The 19852-nt window shown below is 44.3% G+C and overlaps 1 protein-coding gene and 1 long non-coding RNA gene across 2 annotated transcripts in view; one reads left to right on the top strand and one right to left on the bottom strand.

The window, feature by feature from the left end:
- The window catches only part of LOC309350038, a 191364-nt gene that overhangs the window by 153249 nt on the left and 18263 nt on the right, over positions 1-19852 (bottom strand). The gene's annotated exons all lie outside the window — the stretch shown is intronic.
- LOC309349864 (zinc finger protein 518B-like) lies at positions 3966-12779 on the top strand. Its single transcript, XM_081876212.1, is given in 5 exon segments — positions 3966-4253; positions 5602-8768; positions 10595-10610; positions 10612-10649; positions 10731-12779. Coding segments are annotated over 4 exon segments (3198 nt in total). The 5' UTR covers positions 3966-4253; positions 5602-5661; the 3' UTR covers positions 10768-12779.

The following is a 19852-nucleotide window of genomic DNA, read 5'->3' on the forward strand; positions in this document are numbered from 1 at the left end:
AGTATGGCGTCCACAGAGCTGCTGAACCCAAACCATACTTGTCTTTAAAAGGCACTGTTTGTTTTCTGTGTGAGCAATTGTTTCATCCACCACAACATCAAAAATTTCTATATGAAATGTGTGTTTTGGTTCAAGAATGGGGTCATCTACTGTTTCCTCTAGGGAAAATCTGTTTTTCTGTCTCACATGCTGCTCAGGGAATGTTACCTCACTGGGATTATCAAATGTTGCAGCAATCAAGTCATACAGTCACAGATACTTTTCAGAAATGCCAGTGCATCATCTAGCTGTATATCCATATTTTACATTACCTTGCTTATTTTACCTTCCTTTTGACAGAATGTCATACCAAATAACTGTAGAAATCTGAACGATTGATGCTCAGTCAAAAGACCATATACTTCAGCACAAGAGAGGTAAAATGGCTCAATCCTATGCATGTTTACACAGAAGTATGGTAAATAGTACTATATTCTGAAGGATTTATTCTCTCATATCTTGCTGCTCTGAAGATGTGGCAGCTGGATGGGTGCAATTGGCTCACCTGCTACCCAAGAAAATGCAGGATGGAGGCCTGCAGAAAGGACCACAGTAGTTTGGAAGATGTGTGGCTGCCTAGAAACGGGGAGAGTAGCTGGAGTGACATAAATCCTCTCTGTCTTGTCTAAAGAGCATAGCAGGGAGGTAAGGAAACAGGGATTGCAAAAGCAGCAGAAATACCCTCAGATGAGGAGATGCCAACAGGAGAAGAAAGTCAAAGAAGCTGTAGCAGCAACTCAGCCAGGGACCTGGAAGATATGGCTTGGTAAGTCCAAATGCACAGAGAACAAAAAAACAGACAAATCATTTCCCAGAATATAGAATAAATATAGATATATAGGTTGAGCATAGTTGGAAGCACTCCAACAGCCAAATCCAATGCGCCACGTGAGACCTCCAGAGATGTTCTGTCTTCTCTTAGGGCTTATCCATACCATACCATACCATACCATACCATACCATACCATACCATAAATGTACAATTGAATCTGCTTGCATTTCCAGTTAAGTAGTGCCACCAGGGCTGGTCCAAGACATTTTGGCACCTAAGGCGAACCACAAAATGGCACCCCCTCCCCCCTCCAAGGAAGAAGGAGTGAGTGAAGATCTATATCAGGAACAAGGGAGGGAATCAGGTCAGCCTTGCCCGATGGTTGAAGCAGGAATCAAAGGCCATCATGGAGGACGGGGAGACACCTGCTCTGAATCATGGCTACAAGACCAGCCTCTGTCATTTTCTCCCTGTGGGTGGGAAGAGACCAGGAGCCCCTCCTATTGACTGTTGTAGAGGTGTAGAGGTTGTAGAGGTGGCACATGGAGGTGGGGGTGGGAGCTGTCAAGGCAGCAGCAGATCCAGCCTCCAAGGAGTGAGTGGTAGCAGCAGTGGTGGCAAATGCATTCTTTGGATGCCGGATCTGCTGCTGCTGTGGATCCCGTCACTTGAAGCAATCACCTCACAATTGGCATAAGAGAACAAGGGAGGCATTCATGGTGAGTTCCAGTACCTCTTTATCTAGCAAAAAATAGTGCTGTATCCCATTCAAACAGCTCCTCCCCTGCTGATTTACCCTTGCAAAAATGGATTTCCTTGATAATATACCGTATTTTTCGCTCTATAAGACGCACCAGACCACAGTTTTTGGAGGAGGAAAACAAGAAAAAAAAATATTCTGAATCTCAGAAGCCAGAACAGCAAGAGGGATCGCTGCGCAGCGAAAGCAGCGATCCCTCTTGCTGTTCTGGCTTCTGAGATAGCTGCGCAGCCTGCATTCGCTCCATAAGACGCACACACATTTCCCCTTACTTCTTAGGAGGGAAAAAGTGAGTCTTATAGAGCAAAAAATACGGTAAGTTTGGGGAAATGCAACTCCAAATTGCTCCACTCAAGACAGCAGGTACATTGCCTTGGTTCCCCCCCACCCTTGGAGGTAGATAAAGCATCCATTTCCACTACTCACCTTTCCATGCCCCCTACATCCTTCAAACACCAGTTCTGTTTCCGCAGTAGATGAGCTCTGCAGCTGTGTTTTGTGCAATACAGGAAAACTGAAAAATAATTATTTCTCCAGATGCCCCTGCTTGATTTCTTATATTGATTTCACTGTACTGATTTCTCCCACAATAATCTACACCCCTCTAGTCTGTCTGTGGCACTTCTTTTCAGCAAGATCTAGCAAGCACAGTAGTTGGATCTGCCCCATTGGATTTTAATCCCAGGTCCTAGTCCACCTCTTTGTCCAATTTTGAAAAACTGTTTGTACATGTTTCATCTGTTGTATAATGTTTACGAATGTAACATAGACTAGTGATTACTTTATTTTCCAAATAAACACACAAAATGCAATTTATAACCGATGGGTAGTAAAGTCCGCCAACAGGTCCTAACAAGTTAGGGAGATTTCCAGAGGGGAGCTGAGTATTCCCCCCCCCCCCGCCCCGATAAGGGGGTGTTAGGCCTAATAAGTTTGCACTGGCGGAGGAATGGCCATGCCCCTGCCTGCTCTCTGCCATGGTAGTGGAGCATCCAGCTTCGCCACTGTAAGTTTGGGAACCTCTGCTGTCAATCATGGCATGACCAAGAAGGTTAGCATTACTTAATATGACAGGAGATCCACATTATCTCAGAAACATATCCTGGAAGGCACCGAGGAGACATCCTTTGCTCCCAATACCTTGTATAAAGACCAGCATACGTAAGCCTAGCTACAGTACTACTAAAATCTAACCCACCTGTCATCATCCCCTGTCTGGCTCTGCAGATTTGGAATGAAATATCTCAACAGTTGCTTTAAATTCCTTTCTTTTGACACCCCAAGCGTTCAAAAAAAAAAAAAAAAGGCAAACTTTCTCCAATTTCTACTTTTAGATAGGTATTTTTATTTATTTACTTGATAGGGGGCAGCTACCTCCTCTCTGCTCCCCACTGGCTCCGCACATGGGTAGGAGAGTGGAGCCCTGGAGACGCTCTCCCAAAGGAGACGCCGTGTTGCTCCCAAGCGGTGCTTTTTCTGGGGGGATGCATGCCCCTAAACATTTGGTGAATCTAAGTTTGGCCTCATTGAGGGGAAGTATTTCAAGATGAGTAGGAAAATGAGAGTACCCCTAAACATTTTTTTTAAGAAAAAAAAAAACGCTGCTCCCAAGTAAGTGGGGAAAAGGCTCCAGGCAGCGCAGCAGATCTCAGCAACGCATAATAATCCTAACAAAATAAAAAAAAATTCCTTCCAGTAGCACCTTAAAGACCAACTAAGTTAGTTGTTGGTATGAGCTTTCATGTGCATGCACACTTCTTCAAATACGAAAGCTCATACCAAGAACTAACTTAGTTGGTCGTTAAGGTGCTACTGGAAGGAATTTTTTTATTTTGTTTTGACTATGGCAGACCAACACGGCTACCTATCTGTAACTGCCTAATAATTCTGATAGCGCCCAGGCTGCAGGCGGGTTGAGCCCGGCCAGGGGCAGCTGCAGATTCGTGCTTTGCAGGGGGTTGGACCACTGCTAGATGACCCTCGGGCTCCCTTCCAACGCTCTGCTTCCATGAATTGCAGGAGCTTCCCGGCGCGCCCCCGCGCCTCGCCAGCCAGCTGGAGGCGGGGAGGGGAGGCCAGTTCCTCCGCTGCGCCGCCAGAAGGGAGGGAGGCGCCTCTGGGCCGGGCGCTGGGCGGAGAGCCTCCCTCCCTCCCTCCCTCCCTCCCTCCCTCCCGCCTCGCCGGCCAAGCCGCGTCTCCAGCTGCAGCTCCGCCTCGCCAGGGCTGCCGAACCTCCCTCCCTCCCTCCCTCCCTCTCTCTCTCTCTCTTTCTTTCTCTCTCTCTCTCGGCCGGGTTCCTGTCCCCCCCGCCCGCCCGCCCCTTCCTCTCCTCCGAGCCCTCGGCCACCAAGCCGGGGCAGGGGCTGCTGGGAGCGCGCGCGCGTCCCTGCGCCATTTCGGAGGAGCGCAGCATCTCGCGTCCTTGGGAGAAGAGGGGCCGCCAGGCGGGCGAGAAGAGCGGAGCAGCAGGAGGAATCCCGCCGATCTTTTCTGGGAAGCCGCCGGTCCTCCTGCCTCGGAGCTCCAGTCCCCGAAATCTGCGCTGGCCTGGATCCGCGCCCGCGCCTTTCCACGGTCAGGTCGATGGGGAGGCGCAGAGCTGGCGCCCGAGAGATCGACTCACAGATGCAGACTCTTTCTTTGCATGTCAGCCCCGCTGGCCCCGATGAAATTAACTTCCAGGTGAGCATGTATATTTACACAACTTCTTACATAAGGTGCCTGGTTTTTTGCCTCTTCAAGATCATTTGTCAACAAGGATGGACTTTGGCAAAGTCGAACATTTGGCACCCCCCCCGCCCCCGCGCTTAAATACTTCTTCTTTTCAGGATCTTTCCTTTTTGTACAGTTGCTTTTTCTTTATTTTGTACCCCCTCAGCTCGGCAGCTTGGGAGCGGGGAGGAATTGTCTGCACCGCCCTAGATCTGATGCAGTGCACGCAGCACATCCAGGGCAGATGATTCTTTCATAACTTTGGAATGGGGGGGGGGAGGTGTTTACACCTATTATTTTCGTGGTGGCTTCATGGAAATGTATCTAATTTGGCTTTACATTCAAAATACTTCATTCTTTGGCTTCAGTATTGTGCTTCAATAATATGACAAAACTTTATTTTCTGTCACTATGACCAGATACAATAATCGTTTGGTCCTTTCCTCAGCTTTTAAAGCTGCAGTCTTACACACGTAAGACCAAATGTACTTGGAAGGATCTGTGTAAACGTGCATAGGATGGGCTTCAAGAATACACTGGCAGACTTGCACAAGTTTATTTAATGTTCCTAATCTGAATATGTTACTGCTGAGTGTCAGTTCCCTTTCTGCACAGCACATTCACAGTAATACTAAAACAGAATTTCAGCAGAAATTTTGCAAACCTCTGAATCAGCTGAATTTGAAGACCTTGCCATGTTAACAAAAGACACTTCTGCTTGTGGGGTGGGTGTGTATCAAAGACCTCCCCGTCCCAGTCTACACCCTCCTCTGTTTCACCTGCAAACTTGCTTCAGTGAGTTAGGGTGCCTTCCAGAATGCTTTTAGGGGAAAGAGGGGGGAAATGGGCAACAACCCATCCATAGTTTGCATGGCAGGACCTCTGGATCCAAACCACAGGGTTTTGTTTTTTCCTCATTTGTATCTCAAACCATGCCAAACACTTGGAGAAGACTGCAGAAGATATATATGGGTATGTTCATGTATTAAGTGGAGATTCTTATTTCTGCCTTCATCTGTATACAATTTGAAATGGTGCTTATTTATTGTTTCAGGATGCTTCATGGGAAGCAATTCATTAAAAAATAAAATAAATAAAAAAATACAAACAGGGTTCCCAATCATAAGGAAGAGCCCTATGTTCATACAACAGTTTTTAAAGACTGATCCAAGCACGCTTACTTGGAAGAATTTTCCATTGAAATCCATGGGACTTATTTCCATGCAAAGTGCTTGCGAGTGAGTATTGTTGTTGAATTAAAATGTGAGGAGTTGCATATACTTATTTAGAAACTCTTCTTCATATTCTTCCTTTGCAGCAGCTTTGGGATGAACGTCACATCTGAAGCAGGTGAATCGGTGCAAGATCAGCTTTTGAAATGCAGCTGAAGAAAACAAGAAAAGTCTTACCAATATTAACTGCCAGCCAAGGGAACAAAGGGCCTAGGTCATTGACTACATTGCCAAAGCAAACAAAAGTTGATAAAGCAAATACAATAAAGGCAAATGATGAAAACTGCAATTTTGCATATAAAGAAGCTGAGGAAAGTGAATTGTATCCAATAAGTTGTATTAAGCGTAGATGTGTGCAAGACATTTGGGCACCACAGTTGCATCAGCAGAAATGCCAAGATATTGAAAATGACTACCATGTCTGTAGCAAGTGCCCGTTGAGTGTGCTGTCCACTCTCAATTTTCAGATTGCGCCTGCAGTTGCATTGGACACTGAAGCCCAAGAGAAAATGTCCCCGAGTAAGCCTCGAAGAGCCTTCAAAGTAAAAAACTTTCAGCCAGACAAATATTATTGTGACAAATGCCGATTTTCCACAAAGGATCTCTTACAACATAAGAAACATGTAGCTCAACATGAAAAGATCAAATTTATTTGTTCCCAGTGCGATTGGGTGTCTTACACCAAAGGGGAATTCCAAAGGCATACAGTGAAACATACTGGGAGATTTCCATACCAGTGCAAATACTGTGACTATGGTGCAGTTAGGCATGATTATATTGTCAAACACACAAAAAGATTACACGCAACTGAGAAGCAAGAAATGATTTCAGTTGCAAAAGTTGATCAAAAACAAAATTGTTCACCAGAGCATAATTTGGAGTGGAAGAAACATGGCCTAGAAGCTCCTCTGCAGTCCACACCTTCACGTTTATCTCAGATTTGTGGGATTAAAGATGAAACACCTGAAACTGATTCATCATCGGTTTATGATGAATGTGGTCAAAGTACAGCCTTCATACAAGATAAAAATGTATATAAACTATCTGATGTCAGAATCCATAAAAATGAAGATGTATTGATGGAAGTTGAAGTTTATTCTCCAAAAAAAGGGCCTATAACACCTGGAATGCCATTAACAGTGGTTGCACCTGCCCAATTTTGTGTTCCACATAATTGTTTAGCACAAATCGTAGAAATTAAAAGAAATAATGGTACACAGCAGTTGATTCTGAAACTCATTCCTTCGAAAGGAACTACCTCTGAAGCTATGAATTCTAAAAAAATAGAATCTGGAAACCAGTGTGCAGAACAAGAAGAAAAAACGATAAATAACTGTGTGCCCCCAACTCTTGAGTCCTGTGCTTTAGATAACGAGAATGACAAGAACTGTCTGCATTCTGCCAGTTCTACTACTTTGAACTGCAGCTTGATAAATACCCAGGAGGAAAATGCTATTTGCAAAGAAAACACACAGAGAGAATATGATCTTATACCACCTTTAGCAGAGTTTTCTTCTGAAAAAACAAATTGCCCAGAACTCTTTCAAAAGGGAAAATGTTCAGAAAATAAACACTTAACTTCCAGTTCAGATCCAGCCATACGCCTAGCAGCTCCCTCTTCCGAAGATAAGAACAAGTCCCAAAGTGATTTGTTAGACACTGTCCAGAAAAACAATAGTTTACCGCCTTCCTCCATATTCGGTAACATGCGCTTCACTTTAACCAATGCCAAAGAAGAACAATGGAATGAGCTTAGAGTAGCTGCAAAAACACATTTGTTTGATTCCCATTTGTTTCACCCTTTTGAAAGAGCTGCAGTGTCACAGCAGAATAAGTCTCTAGCTTCAGAGGAGTCTGAGAATGTCTTAGATGTGATAAATGGAATTAATGTGAAAAGAAAGAAAGATAATATGGAAGTGGAAGCACACAGTATAAAATATGAAGGTGATTCAGTAGATGGTCCGGTCATCTCATCTGTGTTTTCCCTCAGCTCTGGCGCTGTAAATATCCCGGAAGGAATTAAGTGGGATGATACATTACAGAAGAAAAGGTCCACATCGTTGTTGTGCAGAAAGATTGCTCAGCTGATGTCTGCTGTTGAATCGAATGTGAAATCTCAATTAGCTGCTTCATTAAGACACAGTAACAGCCAAGCCTCTAAGGAGAAAGTGTTATCGCCAGAAAAAAAGAGTGAAAAAACTAGCTCAAATATGATATCTGAACAAGAACTTGTGCCTTCTCCTCGGAGACCAAAGGGTGCCGCTTTTTCTAATGAGTGTTCTAATAAGCAAGAACAACCATTGGAAACACTTAAAGAGGCTAAAACTAAAACCAGGGTGATTACAAAAACAAACACTGTTTCTCCGGCTTTCATTCCTCAAGGAACTGTACTGAGAGTGCTAAACTGCAGTAGTTCTGAGGCCCCAAGTGAAAAACAAAATGGTGATGAAATGTCACCTTCCCCTTCTCGATATTGCAACAAAATGTTTATCCCAAGGCCAGTTCCTTGCTGTGTTTCTGCCAGACTTGACAAAGGTCCAACTTTGCCAGCTGAGAATGAAGTTAATGAGGTTTCTAGAAATCGCTGTGTGTCACATAGTCACACTTGCCACTCTTTTAGTTCTGTGCCAAGTATCGGCCAACAAAATGGTATGTTGTCATGTCAAAAAGGCAGCAGCCCAAGTGGGCTAAGCAAAAGGGCCGTGAAAGGTGGAGAGCCCCAGAACAAAGCTAAGCGAGCACATTCTGCAAACACTTTGCCCCAGAAGAGACTCACAGCTCAAGAGGAACGCTTCCTTACAGAGGTGCCCACTCTCATGAGATGCCTTAGGCTTGTAGCATTCAAAAGTGATCAGCTAATAAAATGCCCTCATCGTAACCAGCCAGTAGTTGTCTTAAACCACCCTGATGTTGATTCACCAGAAATAATTAATATCATGAAGGTTATCAATAAGTACAAAGGCAATGTCCTGAAAGCAATTTTATCAGAAAGAACTATTAGTTGTCTCAGTGTGAAACGACATTATAAAAGACTGACTTTTCAGACTTTTGATAGATCATCTCAAGTGAAACAACAGAAAAAAGTAAGAATGACACGAAAGAAGGTGCACAAAAATAACTGCAAGGAGGTGGATTTGTCAATAGCAGAAGCATCAAAACAAATGTTTAAATGCTGGTTTTGTAGTAGGGTGTATGCTGAGCAAGAAGAATGGATAAATCATGGGCAGAAACATTTTCTGGAAGCCACAAAAGGGTGGGACATCCTTTCATTTTCATTAGAAAGTGAAAAGTGAGAAACACTGATTACAAATTCTAGTGTCCTATTTTACAGAGCAGTCCCGGAACAATTTAGTACAATTCAGCCCAGTAGAATCACGTGTTGGTGCCCGTGTATTGTAACTGTGTTTGTTCTAGGCCAGCATTTTAGTCATAGAAGAAAGAAAGATGGTTGCTCTAGTATTCTGCTAGTGTTGATGGTAGAAATGTGATCCTGTGTTAATGAAATGGGACCAGCATAAGTAATCCTGTGAGATTAGAAATTGAACTACAGTCAATAAGCGTGAGCCAGGGAGGGAGGGCAGGAAAATGTTGGAGCAAAGAGAATGTTGACTACGTGCGGTACCATAAGGAAACTGATCTAGTAGAAAAGAACTGAAAACAAATGCTTCTAGTAAATGTTGTAGTATTTCACCTCAGGTTTTGGATGCATTTAGTGCAGGGTCAACCTTTTCAGAGTCGAGGGCCATTCATTTGCATGCACACAGTCTTCCCCATTCATTCATTCATTCATTCTGGTCAGTCACTGTGAAAACAACGCTGGACTAGATGGGGCTTTGGTCTTCTCCAACAGAGCTCTTCTTTATAATTTTCTCACCCCTTTGGCATGCCAGGTGAAATTTAAAGGGACTGTTTTTCTGTGTCATTCCCTCCTGTCATCATTTTTCTTTGTCCCAATTTTATCTTGACATGCAGATCTTCAAGTCCCTTTGAGCATCAGATTTGATGCTTGGCCAATGTGGAATGTGTGGCATGCTCTGTGGTTAGTTGCCATGAAGCAGGAAACTGAGAGAATACCGTATTTTTTGCTCTATAAGACTCACTTTTTCCCTCCTAAAAAGTAAGGGGAAATGTGTGTGCGTCTTATGGAGCGAATTCAGGCTGCGCAGCTATCCCAGAAGCCAGAACAGCAAGCGGGATTGCTGCTTTCACTGCGCAGCGATCCCTCTTGCTGTTCTGGCTTCTGAGATTCAGAATATTTTTTTTCTTGTTTTCCTCCTCCAAAAACTAGGTGCATCTTGTGGTCTGGTGCATCTTATAGAGCGAAAAATACGGTAGGTTTTCAGGAATGGCTGGATTAGGTCCGAGGGCAGCTCTCTGTTGCTTTTGTTAAGTCTACAATTCTGTTACAGTGGTACTGTACCTTGATTCTCGAACTTAATCTGTTCCGGAAGTCTGTTCCAAAACCAAAACATTCCAAAACCAAGGTGTTCTTTACCATAGAAAGTAATGCAAAACGGATTAATCCATTCCAGGTTGTTGAAAAACTACCCCTAAAATGCTTTTCCCCACCGCCCCAATCAGTGCAATATTTTAATCTCTCTCGCGCACGTGTTAAAGCAGCTGGGTTTCAGAGCGCTGCTGGGATGCTTTTCCTCACTGGCCCAGCCAGCGTGATTTCTCTAACAACAGAAACACAACACTAAAAATGGAAGCTCAGGACACGTTCAACTTCAAAAAAACAAAAAACAAAAAAACAAAAACAAAACCGAGAACCAGAATGCTCACTTCCGGGTTTGTGACGTTCGGGTTCTAAGGCTGTTCAAGAACCAGGCTGTTCGAGAACCAAGGTACCACTGTATTCTTTTCTGACAGATTACCACAAATTTAGGACCCCATCGGTGCTATTTGCAAAGCTAAGATGTTTGGTCCCAATGTGCGCTGCTTTACATTGTTCTACATTTGCTGTGTTGTGGCCTGTTTGCGTTGTTCGGAGACATTCTTTTGGAACAGTCCTCTGATCTTAGGGAATCAAGGTCTGCTTATTGGTAACCATTTGCTGGTATCCATTTTGTTCATTAGGAAGGACAGTGACCAGGCAGCATCTATGCAAAAGCTTCAGCCTGTTCAGGGAAATGTAAGTATATAATAATCGCTTTGCCACTATCGATTCAGGTTTCATTTATCTGTTTTCTTTTTTCATCATCTGTTTAAACAGCAAGGGTGCAGTCTGCTCAGGAAAGTGCCTTGTGTGAAGAAGCACTGCAAGAAGAAAGTGCTCTTGCACAGCTCTCATTCATTTCCATAGAACTTCAGCAGGAGAACTTCTTGCTCTTTTTGGTCTAGTTCGTAAAGCAGTGCAGTTGTGCCAAGGCCTGAATATAGGGGACTTTTCTGACAATTAAAGAGATTGGCAGTCAAGACTTTGAAATAAAATCCCAATAGAAGAAGGCATTTTTTAAAAAATTGCCTTGTCACAAAAGAAAGTTCAGCATCAACTCTCTTATTAAGAATGATGAACACATTTCAACAGCCACTCTACTTTTACTTGGAAAAAGAAAAGAAAGAAAGAAAGAAAGAAGAAGCTATTACATGTTTGGACTTCAATCACAACATGAAAAATGGAATACTTGGGGTGGTTGCAATTTTGACATCTTTTCTAATGTTTTTAAGTTGGATATTTTTGTGCTTCTGGACCCTAAATATTTTATCTTCTGAAACTTTCACAAAGCACATTTTATGGCTGGTCTTTTAAAAATTAAATTCTTTGTAATACAGTGTTAAAACTGAATGCCTGGTTCAATCAAAGTATCTGCTGATCACTTCAGTAGAAGTTCTTTACCAGACTCTTCTCTTCCCCTCCCCTCTTTCAGTTATGGCTGAAATGGCTGTTCTTAGGGTCAGTTCTCATGTCTGCCTTTCACACCACTGCAAGTACTTGAAAAGTTGTAAGAATCTGATGTATTTCAGTGACTGAAAAGGATGACAAGAACTAAAGTTTTGCCTGCTTTGCTTGGTCAATTAGCAGCTAAGGCTGTAATAGTGCAATGGGTCGTGAATGTGGTTAAACCTGCCCTGCGCCCACCTCTTTCAGTGCCTGATTTCATGGCTGATGTTCTCTGGTTTCATAGCAACCTTGGATATGCAGATTGGCAAAGCCCATTTTGGCTGTCGCTTGCTTATTTCCTCCTTTATTCCTTTAAAAAGTCTTGCCTGCCTTAGTCTGGGGCAGCAGAGCCTCAGTTTTGAGATCTGAATATCAAGGTTCATGAGCAACGTGCATGAAATTTAACCTCATCTATGTTAGTACCTCACAGGCTAGCAATTGCTTGTGTTTTTTTAGTCTAGGTTGTTTCAACAGTCCTATAACCTTTTAATTAGAACAAGATGGACAATACTTCATCTTTACATATGTGATACTGGAACAACTAGGACTTTCATATTCCAGGGTACTACCATGCGTGTTTGTTCAGAACTAAGTCCTGTTATTTGGTGGTCTTTGTTCCCAGAAAAGTATAAGATTGCAACCTAGGGCCAGAACAGATGAGAAGCCACTCTTGCCATTAGGAAAAATGTGGATGGCTTTTAAAAAGTGAAACTGTCAATTGTGTGAATATTGCCTTGTCTGACATCAGGAAGAAATGTTCTTTGGAATGGACTGGCGCAGCAAAAATGGAGGGTTTGAAATCAGTACAGCTTTATAAGCACATTAGATATGGCATAAATATTGTAAAGGTAAAGGTCTCCTGGACAGTTAAGTCCAGTCAAATTTGACTATGGGGTGCAGTACTTATCTCCACTTTCAGGCCGAGGGAGCTGGCGTTTGTCCACAGACAGCTTTCCAGGTCATGTGGCCAGCATGACTAAACCTGCTTCTGGTGCAACAGGACACCATGGTGGAAACCAGAGTGCACAGAAATGGCATTTACCTTCCTGCTGCAGTGGTACCTATTTATCTCTTTTGTGCTGGTATGCTATCAAATTGCTAGTTGGACAGAAGCTGGGACAGAGCAACGGGAGCTCACCCTGTCGTGCGGATTTGAACTGCCCACCTTACGATCGGCAAGCCCAAGATGCTCGGTGGTATAGACCATAACACCACCTGTGTCCCTAGGAAATATTGTAATGCTTTGTCTCCAGAGGATCCTGTAAACAGAACACTTTGTACAGTATAGCCATATGATTAGTTCCTCTAAATTGTATATTGTTCATAATATAGACACTGTTTTATTTTAAAAGGCTAACTTTTAGTAAATTGCTAATTGTATTGCAAGTTTCATGGTAATTCCTTTTCCAGTATACTCCAAACGCTGCTTTTTGAAGGGAACCAATGTTCCATTAAGTCTCGTTTATCCAGATGTGGTTGGGCAGGTGGTAGAAGGCACTGGAATCTTAGTTGCAGCATCTGTGGGATGCCATAAGCCTTAGAGATGCATGAGCAACTCTCATGAGAAAGCCGGAGCTGCCCTTGTTACATTGCCACTTTAACTGAACCTCTGCCTGGCTATGCCTTGCTTCTCATCCCGCTCAACAGTTAAAGGACTCCCACCCAATGGAGCCAGTTCTGTGTCAAGTTATTCACAGGGAGACTGTCTGGGACTGGGCAGAGGAGGAGGAATGGTGGAAACCGCCTCCCCAGCCTGACCTTTCCAGGGAGGAGGAAGAGGAAGACAATGTAGATTAACAGCAGGGGTCTGAGGGAGGTGGCAGCTCAGAGGCAGGTAAGGGGGAAAGCTGGGAAATAGTTGGAGAGCCAGAACAACACCTGGCTGACCCAGTGTCTTTAGAAAGCATTCCAGACCCTTCCTCTCCCAGAACCTGGCGAGCCTTAAAAGTAGGAGAGCAAAGAGCTCAAAGACAGAGGGCACCTAGCAGTACTTGTATAGGAGATGAATGAGGAAGTGGGAGAGATGGGTGTGTGTGTGGAAAATCACTCAGGACAATGCCATTATCCAAGAGGCTGGGTTCTATAGCCTCTCTCTGTAAAGACTGAAATAAAACAGGACAGTAAGAAACTTTTATATTTATACTTTCCTGAGCAACCAGCCAGGAGCCGCTGACAACATCCTGATGGAGAGGAGCTCTGCTAGAAATGCTTCCACTAGGCCTAGTCAGATTACTGCTGTGTTTCTTATGCTATGCCTTACATGGTGTAACCTGGAGCTCTGCTTGTGCAAAAGATGCCCCCTTGGTTTCTTGGGAGTCTTCTGCTTTGCCTTGTCAATATCTGCTTTTCTGTTAAACTTTACTGCATGTGAGGTTCTTCCGTTACCCCTTCCTCTGCTGGAAAAACAGCAACAACAGTGCAAACCCACACAGTACATGGGTGGGGACCTAAGCAGTGCATTCAAAATATTGCTGGTTGTGATGTACATGTATGCTCTGTGTGATGGGTGGAGGGAAAAGCACGGCTGCTTCTGCATTGCATACATGCATAGACCGCCCTGAAAAGCGCCATTTGCACTTTGCTTTTTCTATTTGCCTGTGTCGGCCCTAATCCACTGAAGTGTTCATCCGTCATCCACTTTTGATATATTTGGATATTCTGAGGCACCTCCTGTCAGAAGCAGTAGAGTCAGCTCTCTTTCCATATCTTGTCTGACTTGGATGCTACTTTGAGGAAGCAAAGACTGCAATATGATTGTCAGAATTGGGCTGTGCTTCTGGGACTAGGCGCTGGTGAGTCCTGGCTGTGTCTGCCACATCTTAAAAGATTACAAAAAAGAGAACATGTACTATAGTGCCGTGTTTCCCAACCTTGGGCCGCCAGCTGCTTTTGAACTACAATTCCCATCATCCCTGACCACTGGTCTTGCTAGCTAGGGATGATGGGAGTTGTAGTCCAAAAACAGCTGGAGGCCCAAGGTTGGGAAACACTGCTATAGTGCATTGTGGGTAGCAGGTGGTTTCAGTGATTCTTCTCCAAGGCACCAGAGTTTGGCATTTACTATTAAAAATGAATACATAGTAATAGTAAGTTTGAGTTCGGGCACAAAGCGGCAGAGATCACCACTATAGAAGAGAGTGTCCCTCCAATCTCCAAAGCAGACAGGATCACCAGTGAGGTTGCTATAGCCTCCCCTGTCCACCAAAGAAGAAGATGCAGTCTGAGGAAGAAGGTGAGCGTTGACCTGGTAGAAGTTCTTGGTTTTGGAGACGGGGGGTGAGTGGGGACTCAAGCATTCCCAGGCATATCTGATGATTTTGTGTGCACCCAGACGTCATATAACTCTATAGGAGGGTGGAGAGCAGGGTTTCAGTGTCAGCTACAACATCTGCTTAGAGCAGTTTCCCAATCCAAATGCCAGGTATGTGCTAGAAGGAACTCTACACTTCTCCCCTATCCTGGCCAGTGGTTCTTTTATGTCCTGCCTGGGTTATGGGTCATAACTCGCTCCCAGGAGCAGGAGGAATTTAGACCTGTTTCTGGGAGCATTCCTCCTTGATGTGAACATTGCAGGTTTCATATTTGATACACAAGCAACAGTTTTGTAATTCTACTGTTAGGAAGAGTCATTGTATGCTACAAACTACAATATGTTTTGTTTGGGTTTATTGTCTGTGTTTAGCTAAGACAGGGGCTTCTAGGTGGGATGGTGCACTTGCTGGCCCCAGTTTGGCTTGGGGTGGATGTGAGGCCTGGGCAAATAAAAAGGGTATTTTCATCACACTTGAAAACATTGCAGTTGGTGCCAGGCAGGCAGTACCTGTACAGATCGGGTACCACAATGCATATTCCCACCTCAGAAGGTGGGATGATTTGTAGAAGAGCCTCTAACCCAGGGGTCAGAAACCTTTTTCAGCCATGGGCCGGTCCACCGTCCCTCTGACCTTGTGGGGGGCTGGACTATATTTTGAAAAAAAATATATGAACGAATCCCTATGCCCCCCAAATAACCCAGAGATGCATCTTAAATAAAAGGACACATTCTACTCATGTAAAAACACGCTGATTCCCGGACCGTCTGTGGGCCGGATTGAGAAGGTGATTGGGCTGCATCCGGCCCCCGGGCCTTAGGTTGCCTACCCCTGCTCTAACCTATGTAATAATTGGGCAGCTCTGCAGGCCAACCTGCAGAACAGTGAGACTGAATGGAAAGAAAAGGGAAAGAGTGGGTGTCTGGAGGCGCAATTGTAAGTAAGCACAATATTATGTGAATTTGTTGCCTGTTTACATTGCATAGAAGTTAGACTGATGCCTTAACTTGCTGTTTCCAAGCTGTACCATGCATGCATGAATTTCTAAGTGGTTTAACTCTTCTCTCAAATGGAAGACTAGGATAACAACCCCAGTTGCTTACAAAAACGGATGCTTTTTGCCATTGGAACAGCAGTAAGTCTTGCATGATGCCAACGCCATGATCAGCCACCCACTGTTCCCTGTCACTAACATAAAAAGGTACTTTAAGGAAAAGCAAAAATGCCATTGCTGAGAAGATGATCTAGTGCCTCCCTATTAGATGAAAAAGTATTTGAAGATGGTGAAAGGGCTGTGTCATAATCTTCCTGTTGGATCTCTTCCTGTCGAGTCTATCACAGTCTTGCTGTGCGTACAGAAAATGAATTTCATTATGTTTTATCTCTGTTTGCCTCTGTCCGTTTATTATTTTTCTCACCCGTGATGTGTCCAGAATCTTAAAGAAGTCTGCTACCAAAACTTAGCAGTCATTTCTCAGGATTTTCCCCGCAACATTTTAAGTTATTAACAATAGAAAATTAATTTGTGGAAAGTTTTACATTTCAGGCAGTTGGAGATTGAGCGAAGGAGGATAGTTCTAAGGGCAAACCACACCTTTAAAGGGTCTTTTAAACTGGCTCCTTTTTCTTTAGAATGAAAAGTACCATAGCTCCTGGCCTCTGACCTGGAACAGGCTTCTGATCTGGATTGAGGCTCTAAACTATGTTTTTTCTGCACATCTGCTCCCTCTCAACACTTGCTCCTGAAAGTGCTGTTTCTGAAAAACAGATCCAGATAACCAGCGTCATTCTGTTACGAGTGTGTACTTGGACTCCCATGTGCACAGCCAGTGTGTTCATATACATATTGCTGAGAGGTTTCCATTCTTTTGCTGGAGTTATGGCGTGTGCTTCTTATGAAGGTGTTAACCCTTTACTTTATGCCCACAAGAAACTCTCACACAAAGAAAGAAAGAAAGGTTGGTTTATTATATAAAACAGGAGTGACAGAATATATTAAAATGCTGCTTTAGACAGCAGTTACAGTAGTAGCAGGTAGCAAATTTACAATACATACACACCTTAGTTAAAGAGTATTCCCTAATTATTCTAAAAGACCTACAGAAACGTGGGCATAAAATAGAAGTGGAGAGAAGGGCGGTTTATGTGTTTGACATGAGCATGTCACATGGTGTGTGCACGTTGCCACAGAATATTGAGGGGGCCTGGCTCCCTCCTTGAAATTTTTTTTTTGGGGGGGAGGCTCCTTGCCCCATATGGTGCCCCTATTTGCAACTGCCTGGTGGTTCAAACAATCTTTGGGTTGCTTAAAGGAGTTGAATCTCCACTACTTCCTTTAGGGTCCTTAGGCTACCTACTCTCACAAGAAGGAATGAACTGGTGTCGTTGGGATCCAGCAAGTCTGCTTTATGTTACGAGTGCCACTGGGGATAGGCCAAAAAACAGTTGGTGAGCAAAGCTGGAGGAGTCTCTCTGCCGCTCAGGAACTCATCCCCTTGGGCCAGTGGTCCAGGACACACTTGCGGCTCTGCCAGCACTTCAAGAAAGTGACAAAACTTTGTCTCTTTAAATGGAGGGAAACCACAGCTGCCTTGTGGCTTGAAATTAAGTCATCTGCCACAGAAAATAAATAAATAAACAAACAATTATTGCTGGTCTTGTGCGATTCTTTCATCACCATCTTATTTGTAGCCACCTTTCCCTAGTTAAAACCAGGGTGTTTTTCCCCCAGCTGGAACTCACCAGAATTCAGTTCTGGCACCTCTCAAGTGGGCGCCATTGCCATTCTAAGAGAACAGGGGAGACGTTCATGATGAGTTCTGGCACCTCTTCTTCTAGAAAAATAGCATTGGTCAAGGTGGCTTACAATGTGAGAAGATTTAGATAATTGCAAAAGTAGTCATAAGCTATAAATAAAACACATCAAAAAGTGTGCAACAAATTTCCCCATAAATTGTAATACAATTTAAAGATAGACAATAAATTAATATCAATAATGACAACAACCCCCCCCCCCAACAAAACCAGCTAAAGAATGTTCCTGCCCAAGAGTCAGCTTTTGTAGCTGGAGTCAGCCTGGCCCCGTCCCCCCAGGCCAGGTAGATAAAGGTTTGCATGGCAGAGAGCAGGGCTTCCAGAACTTGCACCCTCAAGATCACTTGAAAGGCCTGGGACTAGATCTGTCTTAATTGCCCGTTCCTCCAGCTGCGGCTGTATCCCTTGCAGGGTCTCTTAGAACGAAACTGCCCAAGCAGAAGCGCAGCAGCCAGTGCCATCATGGCTGATTCCACCTGGTGTGGCTACTCCATCTTTTTTTGGTGGAGGACCTTTTATGAAAACTGTGAGTGAGAGGGACTTCTAGGGCTGGTTTTCTTTGGATTTTTTAAATTATTTCATGCATTGCCTTCTCTACTTGTGCACTTGCCATTTGTGAAAGAGAGGTAGAGTCCTATGCCGGTCAAGAGCTTTATTTTTGGTTAAGGGGAGTGATGGCAGCAGGGAAATATTAAGTGAAAATAATGGGCCTGCTGAGGGCACCAGTCTCCATGTGGGAGTGGCCCAAAGGGCCACAATAAATGTGATAATGTGTACCCCTGTAAATCCTTGAGTGTGCTTCTAATTGAGAACTTATGGTAGCTTGTTACTTTATGAAACTGATAATTTTGCAACATGTGCCGCCCTCATTGGGGGCAGGAAAACTGCTAATGCAGTCATACCTCATGTTGCGTCTGCTTCAGGTTATGTGTTTTTGTGTTGCATCCTGAGGCAACCCGGAAGTACCGAAACGGGTTTCTTCTGGGTTTTGCCGCTCGCACATGTGCAGAAGTGCTTACATGTGCCGACGTAGTGCTTCTGCTTGCATCAGTTCCCTGTTATGGACAGGCCTCCGGAACGGATCCCATCCATAACATGAGGTTCCGCTGTACGTAAATCACAAGATACAGCACAAAAGCTAAAACACAAGTTGCTACAACATGCACACAAAAAACTTTATATAACGCAGAGTATTCATGTGAAGGCCATGGAACAGGGTGGGAATCAGAGCCTAGTCAGCAGAATTAGCCAATGTTGTGCACAAGTCCAATAACTTGGAATGAGGTAATGAGAAATACTTTTATGCATATGATTGGTCTATCAATGAGGTAATGATGTACCGTATTTTTCGCTCTATAAAACGCACCAGACCATAAGACGCACCTAGTTTTTGGAGGAGGAAAACCAGAAAAAAAATATTCTGAATCTCAGAAGGCAGAACAACAAGAGGGATTGCTGCGCAGCGAAAGCAGCGATCCCTCTTGCTGTTCTATAATAATAATAATTTATTATTTATACCCCACCCATCTGGCTGGGCCTCCCCAGCCACTCTGGGCGGCTTCCATAGAAAGCAAAAATACAATAAAATATCACACGTTAAAAACTTCACTGAACAGGGCTGCCTTAAGATGTCTTCTGAATGTCAGGTAGTTCTTTATCGCTTTGACATCTGCTGGAAGGGCGTTCCACAGGGCGGGCGCCACTACCGAGAAGGCCCTCTGCCTGGTTCCCTGTAGCTTTACTTCTCGCAATGAGGGAAGCGCCAGAAGGCCCTCGGCGCTGGACCTCAGCTTCCGGGCAGAATGATGGGGGTGGAGACGCTCCTTCAGGTATACTGGACCGAGGCTGTTTAGGGCTTTAAAGGTCAGCACCAACACTTTGAATTGTGCTCGGAAACGTACTGGGAGCCAATGTAGGTCTTTCAAGACCGGTGTTATATGGTCTCTGCAGCCGCCCCCAGTCACCAGTCTAGCTGCCGCATTCTGGATTAGTTGTAGTTTCCGAGTCACCTTCAAAGGTAGGCCCACGTAGAGTGCATTGCAGTAGTCCAAGCAGGAGATAACCAGAGCATGCACCACTCTGGCGAGACAGTCTGCAGGCAGATAGGGTCTCAGCCTACGTACCAGATGGAGCTGGTAAACAGCTGCCCTGGACACAGATTTGACCTGTGCCTCCATGGACAGCTGTGAGTCCAAAATGACTCCCAGGCTGCGCACCTGGTCCTTCAGGGGCACAGTTACCCCATTCAGGACCAGGGAATCCTCCACACCTGCCTGCCTCCTGTCCCCCAAAAACAGCACTTCTGTCTTGTCAGGATTCAACCTCAAT

This window comes from Podarcis erhardii, assembly GCF_964252035.2.
Source record: "Podarcis erhardii genome assembly, chromosome: 9".
Classification (NCBI taxonomy): Eukaryota; Metazoa; Chordata; class Lepidosauria; order Squamata; family Lacertidae; genus Podarcis; species Podarcis erhardii.